The 9,402-nt window shown below is 39.1% G+C and overlaps 1 protein-coding gene across 1 annotated transcript; it reads left to right on the plus strand.

Moving 5' to 3' along the window:
• The first annotated feature begins 7,616 nt into the window (after window positions 1-7,616).
• LOC134508188 (protein FAM240B-like) lies at window positions 7,617-9,151 on the plus strand. Its single transcript, XM_063319389.1, has 2 exons — window positions 7,617-7,756; window positions 9,073-9,151. Exons 1-2 carry the CDS (start codon window positions 7,617-7,619, stop codon window positions 9,149-9,151), a joined length of 219 nt encoding a protein of 72 aa, XP_063175459.1.
• Window positions 9,152-9,402: the final 251 nt, after the last annotated feature.

Raw genomic sequence — 9,402 nt, forward strand, 5'->3', positions numbered from 1 at the left:
TTTTGCTACTTGGGGCCTGAAAAATTGCAACAAAGGAAGGTTAAAATAATCAGGAATGTTATAAATATTGCTTACTCCAGCAGTCACATATGGTATATTAGCAAGATAGATGGATTTAATGAAAACTGAGATCAGAGCATACATCTGTCATCAACCAAACCTACAAAATATTTTCCTCAGAAAATGAAATGTAATGATATAAGTGCTCATCTGTAATAGAGTTATAACAACTCCAAATGGTAAAACTAGTGCTGGTGTAATGCATTTCATCAGCTAATGTTAACCAAACAGACAATTCCTATGTCGATTGCATTGAAGAGAACAGATTGTGTGATAGGTCATAATGAAGCAACATCCTTAGATTAACAACTCCAAAGTACTGTATACTTCTGTAAGTCACCCTGTAATGCAAACCCAAGTGTGATTTGTCACACCATTTCAGCCTCCATTACAGCTAAGACAGTAGCGTGGAATTTTTCAAGCTTCACAGGAGGAATATTAAAATGGATAATACTAGCATGCATTTTAAAGAAAATTCTCGGCACTTGCCAAGTCATGCTCTCTGAGGCATCTGCCAGTGTGGGAGGGATGCATGCTCTCAAGGGGGCCTGTGTTTCATGGTCGTCTCAGGCAGGGGGCTGCAAAGTTCATTAAATGATCTTATCTCACTGCTGGTTCTGTTCAAAATAGCCTTGATATGATGAAGGATTTATGTTACCCCCACTTCAAATAAAAAGTACCGAGGGATGCATTTCATTACTGCCCTGTGACACTGGAGAAGCCAGGGCTGCAGTGGTAATATTCCTCATTTGTTTGTGTCACACAGAGGATTTATTTGCAGGAAGAGTCCAACTCCAAAGGTAAGTAAGTATTTGGGGTTTGTAGCAAGCTTTTCATAATAATGTCATCAAGAAATGCTTTTGTTCTCTAACTTTACTTCTCACAAAAGTATATTCTAGGAAAGATGAGAGTGTGAGGAAAATGCCAGGGAAGGGTGCCCAGTTTAGCAGCATTCTAAGGAAGCTGAGTAGCATTGATACAGAAAAAATATTTACAGGCAATTTCCATGCCACAACCATGGATAAAACACCAGAAGATGTGGCTGTACATTCTCAACGGATGGGCTAAACGGTAGCCCAGGTTACACACACACTCCTCTCGCAGAGGTTTTTTAACAGCCATCTGCTGCTGAGAGGCTTTTTAATTTAATGGTAGACACCTTCACATGAATCAGGATCGGTTTCTTGTGCATATTTTGTCAGAACTGGATGATCTAACAAAGAACATGAGCCCTGGGCAGGATTTATCTTCTTTGATCCTAGACCATCAAGTCCTCCTGTATTCAAAAATCAAACAACAGAATAAAATATGTTCAAGATCCTTGACTAATAAATATTAATTTATGCTATATACTTGATGTTATGAATTGAGCAGTTCATAGGATCAGGCTTCAAATGTATCTGGCACTGGGGAAAATCTAGTGATCATAAACAATATTTGATCATGCAAGCAAACTACAGCTGCTTTAAATATGCCTTAGATGTTGAAAATTAAAATCCAAAATGAGTTGGACAAATCTATGAAAAGCTCAGGAAAGACATTTGGTCATTCTGTATTGTGTGATGTTTATGAATGCCTGTTTGCTTGATGCGCACCTCTGTGCAACTGCCACCACAGTCCTGTTTGTGTGTGCCAGTGGCAGGATGTGTGGGAACACAGGCAGCCACCACAGAAATCCAGGTGCAGGGAATGGGAGAAGCTGTGAAGCAGAGAGGCCCTGAAAAGATGCTCCAGGAAAAGTTTGGTGAGATCAGCATGAGCAGTCAGGGAGAAACACAGCTCCAGCAAGAAGTGGAGAGAGATTTTCCAGAGAGAACAACAGAGCTGGGGAAATCAGCTGGAAAGATGTTTGAAAGAGGATGTGTGAGTCAGCCGGGTTAGGCTGGAAGGCTGTAATGGGAGGTGAAGAGGCCAGGAGGAGAGGCTCAACAGAGAAGGCAGAGAAGGGAAAAGTGAAGGGACGTCTCATGGAAGCCCTTGGCTGTAGGCTGAAGGACAGGAGTCAGTGAGAACCACAGAGTGGAAGAGAGCAAGGAGCTAACTAAAGAGAAAGACATGGGAGCAGAACTAGGATAGTAACAATTGAATGTATGATCTGGAGGGAAATGAAACTGTTGATTCTGCAAGGGTTTTGCTCAAAATGTTTTAAGAATTTTAACCCTCAGACAGAGAACTGCTGAGCCCTCTGGCACAGAAAATCAAGGCAGAAAAATCCATTTCCTCCAGTTCAATAATTCAGTCGTTCAGGTGTCTGGTGTCCACAGAAGAGTGAAAGCAGATGAAGATAACGAGTCCGAGAGATGAGGAGGACAGAAGAAAATACTTACAGTGCATGGTGTTCAAAGGCATTGATACTGCCACTATAGGAGTATGAGATGCAAAAAATGCATACCTGCCCATAAGCCTTGCCTTAATATGTGTCTTTGTCATAAAGGTATCATATGAGAAAAGGTCCAAATTTTGTTACATTCAAAGCATTTTAAGAATGGCTGTTCTCCAGATCAGAAAAACAGACAGAGACCCATCACCATTTTGCGGAAAAGCAATAATGAACAGTGGAAATTAGGAACAAGGAGAATGGTTGAACAGAGAGTGCTGCATAATGCCTGACTGCAAACATTTAAACTTAAATGTTAAAATTGCTTAACTTGGATGTTAGATGCATACTAAGATGCATACCTGTAACTCATGCATGCAGGTAACTCCTACTAGTATTGCTCAGTCACATGTCAGTATGGTTGTCATTTTCATACACAGAAAATTCTCATTGCATGGAAAAGTCCAATTAATTTGATTGGAGTTTATACCCAGAGAACAACCTCCTAACTGAGCACACATCCCCAAAAGAGTAGGTACTTCAAATTCCACCAAACTAGGAAATACTACTGGAAGAATAAACCACTTGTGTAGAATTACCTTATTTCTTTGCAAACTCCAGACAATACTGTTTACAAAAGAAAAGCATAGATCGATAATCTGTGATGTCCAAGTGCATACAGAAAGAGAACAGTACAGTACACACGCAAAGCCATGCATCTTTGATGAGATACACTAATGAATTTTTGAAAGAGACCAGCACAGTGTTAGGGACCTGCGTGCACCAGAAGACTGTACCAGCCTTCTCTCCCCAGTCTCGTGCTTCAGGTCAGGTCTGAGAGGTGCAGCTCTGTAACTGGACACCAGAGAGGCAATCAGAAAGAGCTGTGAGAAACTTCTCCCTGTGTCACCCACGAACAGCACCAAGGCTCAGGCAGTTCAGTTCAGACTGCGCTATGCAACGTGCCTCACAAAGAGAAGGGTACAAGGGATTAAACTAAACTGCTTTCTTCTGCCCCCGAAGAATTTTACCCAGGATCTAAAGACCTAAGTTAGACTTGTAAATGGTATGCTTCCCCAGGCAGGATCTCAAAGCAAACCTCAGTCAGCCCTTTGAGATGTGAATTGCTGCCAGCTGCAGAGGCAGAAGATAAATCCAAGACCCAAGGAAAAAGAGGGAAATTATGGCTGCAATTACGAGTCCCATTTTCTAAAATCAAAGCAGATTTCTTATTGTTTTAAAGTCAAACATCAGCATTAGCATAGATAGTCTACTCTCCTATACACCATGCAATTGTCTATTAATCCAATGCATTTATATAATAAGCACAGTCACCAAGCAAGGTCCATGTAAAGGCAGAATAAAATATTTTATTATTTCTAAGAAGATGCATAACACCGTGAAAACTGTGACCAATTGTGCTACAGAAGAAGCACACGAAGGGAAAAAAATAGCTTTCCTGACTCATGTAGATGCTGTGTAAATTTTAAAAAACATTTAAAATAACAATTTATGTTCTACTAAAGGAAAAAAAGACCCATGCTTTTCTTTATATACCATTTTCTAGCTAAGAAATTTGTGACTTCCAATTCTTTCCAGGAAACAGCATGTTTCTTGTGGTGGTAATGGTTTCTCATAGAACTAGAGAGTTCCAACCTCAAACTATTGATTTTTCTACTTACAAAAAAGTCATGGTCTCACATTGAATTGATTTTACATTCCTCTTTTGTTCTACCAACATAGTTTTTGAGTTCCAGATAAAGTGTTACAGCTTCCCTACCTCCTTTAGCAAATTGGATCTAAATAATATCAACCTGCTCTAAAAATATTTAATCTAAAAATAAACTATCACCTTCATCTTGTGTATGATGAAGCCTTCCCAGCGTTTGTTCGTCTCCTACATTTGTTCAGCAGCCTGCGACCAGGGATCTGTCAAAGATGATTACCAGAAAGAGGCTCTCCTTACTGTTCTCTTGATGGATTGTCACTAGACACTCAAATAAAGCCTCATTTAGGTGTTGCAGGGCAGTTAAAATCAGACCTAACTGCAAGATCTATAAAAGTGCTATTACAGCTGCCTATATGCTTTAACAGTGTATTTCTGCCCATCTGTTTTATCATATGTAGAGATTATTCGTTTAGGCTGCTTTGGGAGCTCCTTCCATGAAGCCTTTTCCATTCTTCTCTTTCACTATTAAATGAGATCCCTTTTGCTAACTATTTTGAATGAGGTTCCAAGACATGAAAATAAACTGTACCCAGGCCATAACTGCTGGTGCAAAGCCACAATATAGGCTTAAGTCCTGTTACTGTCCTCTGAAAAACGGTTGAATTAGGAGAAGAAAATAAAGACCTTCCCTCACTGAGAACATTTTAGCATGGAAACTTTATCGTAGGGCAAATGAAACGCTGGTAGGCTGTTTGATATCCCTGATTGCACACAACAACCCTGTTGCACACAACAACAACTGTTTATGGCAACGGTTTTGAAATGGATGGCAGGACAGAGGTGAATTCAAACACCTATGCATGATTCATAAAGGCAAAGGAAACTAGGTGTGTTATTTAGCCGAGTTATGGTGCAGTTCCTACAATCACTGCATGAACGGTCTCAAATAGAGGGTTTGAAACAAAAGGTATCCTTTGAAACAAAGGATTTTACAGTTCAGAGAAGCAAATACTGGTGCATTGACACACTGGTACTTATCAAGGATGTAGGAAGATCAGTAAAATAATGATGCAGAAATTCTAAGTTCTGTCGTTTTAATACATATTTGAGTATTCTCCACTATTAGGGGGAAAAAAATAAAGAGGAAGATTAAGGGCTGAGTAAAAGAAAATTCAACACCAAGGTATCCATGTTAACACAAAATAAAATATTAGGAAAGAAGGACAAGTTTGGACAATGTTCTTAGTGTGCCGTAGCAAGCACACACAAAGAAAATTTCACAGATAGAGACAGAGAAAAGCATTAATTCCTGCCCTCCCTCCCCCCTGAAAAAAAACCCACTCAAACGTGTAATGTGTAGTACTATACACCCTGGAGTCTCAACAGGGTTCTAACATTCTTCTAAATACTGCCAGCACCAGATATAAGGTGAATAACAATGAAAACTTATTCTGAACTTATCTTTTACTGGGTTTAAAACTTTTTCCGTGAGATTTTTTGCTGTGAGGGGGGCTGTTGGAGAGACATATCTATAAGATACATTCAAGCCAGCACCAAGGATATATGCAATCAAACTAGGAGGCAGAGCGTTTAAAAACAATAAAGGATATGTATATTCTGCAAGCATACACCTGGGCTCAGTTATGTCTCATGGCAATGAGTTCCACAATTTTGCCTTATTCAGGAAAGATATTCACCTTCATATATATAGAAGAGACAGATCCACAATATATTAAACAGGAATTCATAATCATTCAGAAAGATGAAGTTGTTATGCTTTGAGATCACTTCTGATTAAAGAAACCAGAAGACATTATTTCTTGGCATTTTATTTTGGAGATTCAGGGATATCTGGGAATTCTGCTTGCTGCTCTTCAGAGATATTGTTATTCTTAGAGGTTAACTCCTGGAGTGGAAAGTCCACCAGTCTAAACCTGATGGTTATTACCCTATGTTTTTCATACATTTCTAGATCACTCCTGGCACACAAAAAGTTTAAAAGGGTAGTAACTGCTACCTGGGAAGAGATATTTGTGTTGCCATCGATATCTATGTGGATATTTATAGAATACATGTATTTTATGAAAACATACTCGCATTAGTAGAACTTGTGACCTGGAATTGGTTACCTCTAGCACAGCTGGAGGTGTTCAGCGATACTTGCAATTACATTACAGGCTGATTATACATCCAGCTATAATTTGCTCAGAACCTGAAAATATGCTCAGTAAATTTCTTCTGCAAAAGTCAGGCTCAAATACTGTGCTTCTATCATTCGAAGGCCATGAGTTGATATATGGAGGTTTTACAGGGAACCACATGGGAGTCACAGGGAAATCACAGCAAGAAAGGGACCTCTTCAAAAGGGCTGCTTTCGTTATCTGCTCATAGAGTCTTTATAATATGCCTCATGATTTTTCACAAAACAGCCAAATCTCCAAACGAAATTATGTAAAGATTATCAGTTCCAAATTTTGCCTTTCTTACGATGCCTGACAGGGGAATGGCAGCAGTTTCTTCGGGCTTGTCCAAGCTAGCCTTGAGGGGCTTGTTTACTAGCTTTCTATGGCTCTGATTAAAATAAATTACAAATAATTGACATGAATTCAAACAACACAGAAGAGAGCCCTAAGTATTTGTTAAAAAAATTAAATGTTCTGGAAAACATTATAATGGCATGTTCATGCAAAACCACACAGCAATTTGAAAGGCAGCATGGATATACTTCTTCCATATTTAATGACGTTTTGAAAAGTAATGGTATGATTTTCTGGCTGTAATAAGGGATACAGGGGCTTGACTGTTAGCCCATGAAGAGTCATCCAGAGACAGATATTATTTTCCTAGTGTAAGATTCACTCCAAAATTTATTTTTAAGATGACATTAAATGAAGGGAGAAGTATAGAATGGGCAGAGATATATAAATATATTCAATTACTTTGCTTTGTTTTGAAAATTGTGGAAGAATGAGGAATACTTAGTAAGCAAGGCGGCTTTTCCAAGCAACATCTTGTAAAACTATGTACATATTTTTTACATATAAATTTTCTCCATTCCCAAATAAAACTAAGGTAAGTGTTATAATGATTAACAGCAAATCACCAGAGCTCTCTTACGTCATCGTTTCAATCTTAATCTACAATGGTCACTTTATCATTTTTTAGACATGAAAAAAGTGAGGAAAAATCCCACTAGATTTGGCAATTTTTGTAATTCCTTTCCATTTATGACTACAGTAAAAGGTATCTTAATCACTAAGATAGATAATACAACAGAACTGTCCTGCATTGTGAGCTTAAAGGTCAGAGGCAGATGGAGGTGAGAGATATTTGAGGTCAACAAGTAAGAATTCAAATCACTGCAGGCAGCATATCCTCAAGTGTCAGAGGTGGGAATGTAAAGCTTAAATATTGGGTCATGCCCACCGTTATCCTGATCCTACAGAAAAAAGACTGTGTGACCATAACACTGAGAAAATCCAAAAAAGCAAGAGCGTGTTTTAGTCATGGAAACAGATGAGGAACTAATAACTTGTCATATTGTTGTGTCAAATTTCTCCTTTAGAGAAAATGAATAGCCAATACGTACGTCATGAAGTGCGGGGATGTGAAACTAGTGACCTGAGGAACTTCTGGGAAAAGACTATTGAACAACAAACTCGGTATCTGCAAATTGAAAAAGAACGCCAGCAAAGAAGTGCTCTGACAAAGTGGGTAGTTTGCATCCAGAGAGGTTATTTGAGTTTGCATTGTAATTCTTTTTTAAAGAAAAGTGATACATGTGTTTAAGTCATGCAATGAAAGCTGTATTTTTCTTAGATTGTTAGAAAATAATAAAGCTTCCCAAATTGGGATGCTAATGCTAACATGTCTGACCTATGGCTTCACAGGATAAGACAATAATTCACTCTTGTTCAGTAAATGGCTCCAAAGTGTGGAACTTTTTGAAGTTATCAGGACAACATCTAGCAGTGCAGGCTGGTCTTGAACATCAAGGCTTATGCTCACAGCAGAGCCAGCACAGATGTGTACCTGGCCCACCTTCTTTCTCTGTGGCCTTGTTTTCACAAGAATATAGCCTGAATTAATTGAGATGGCTTAATTTTCATAAGGTAAATCTGTAATAAAGCAGAAGGACCAAGTGTACTAACTGACCAAGACAACCGTCATCCATAGCCATATTTACCTCATTCAGTCATACCTACCCTAATCAGCCACAATGAGAAAGATTAGTCTGCAGCAGTACAGTTTTACTTCACATTAAGTCTCCATAACTTGAAGGGACATGCTGTGCTTGAAGGCACAAGATGGCTATTTTGGCTTGAGATCATTCAATGAGAAAGCATTTTTTCAAAATCTCCTTCATACCTCTCTTTGGAACGATGCTTGAAAAAAATAAGAGCAAGGATGGCCTTGCATTAATAACCCTGGATGAAGGAACACTGGAGTTAATGTCTAGCATGTTTTATATATTTGTAGCTAGTCTAATTTCCACATTTCAACTCCTCAGCTGTGAAATTCCTGTCGTTCCTATTTGAGCCAGTCTTTCTGTGGTACCTAGATACTACCAAAAAGAAAACAAAGTGATGCCTATCACTTAAAGCTGTCTGCTATGGGTCTAGCAAAAGTTTCAACATACACAGTGTTTCCAAGCCAAATAGCGCTGAGAAGCCTCTATGCACTACATTTTTAAACGCGTTTCTGAGGAGAAGGGGGGCTGGAGAAATGTTGGGTGATGCTACCCAGCAGGTGGCAGCAGGCAATCTTCCGTGGAGATGGCAAGTCACTTCGGCACACAGAGACACTTGAGAGAGGGCACAATGGGGATAAAGATGAACCACAAAGCTCAAGTGAGCCCTCGTCAGGATTTAAGAGCAAGTCCTGAAGTGCCATCCAGCAAAGCACACTAAAGGGGCTGGAGAGTTTACACGCCAACTGGGAAAAAGCACCAGTGGGAAACATGAGGAGTATAAACCTGTTCCCTGTAAAAATATGGGGACAAGCTGATCCATGTTTCTGTCCTTAGGCTCAGAAATGAATGGATGGAGAGGCTGGAAAAACGGATAAAGATGTTGAGGACCCAACCTGAAGATCCATCTAGCTGAAGATCCCACACTTATTACATGTTTGGGGGAAAAAGAAATTTGTTTTGTAGGGAAGCATGATGGTGTGATGCAAAAGATTAAGTTTTACTTTTTGGCTTAAATGAGGTATCATTAATTAGCTGTCATTGTTAGAAGTTTCATATGTGAAATGTCTCTTGCTGCTTTTAAGATTGTGCATCCATCCCTTCATTTGATAAATGGAAACTGAAGTACTCTGAAGTCTTCAAGACTAATAAATCATGGTTCACTCA

Source organism: Chroicocephalus ridibundus, chromosome Z (assembly GCF_963924245.1).
Source record: "Chroicocephalus ridibundus chromosome Z, bChrRid1.1, whole genome shotgun sequence".
Classification (NCBI taxonomy): Eukaryota; Metazoa; Chordata; class Aves; order Charadriiformes; family Laridae; genus Chroicocephalus; species Chroicocephalus ridibundus.

Bases quoted from the DNA above. Each gene is read 5' to 3' on its own strand.
- LOC134508188 (XM_063319389.1), top strand. From the start codon at position 7,617: ATGAATAGCCAATACGTACGTCATGAAGTGCGGGGATGTGAAACTAGT. The intron at 7,757-9,072 runs GTGGGTAGTTTG...TTCTGTCCTTAG, and splicing joins CAAAGAAGTGCTCTGACAAA to GCTCAGAAATGAATGGATGG.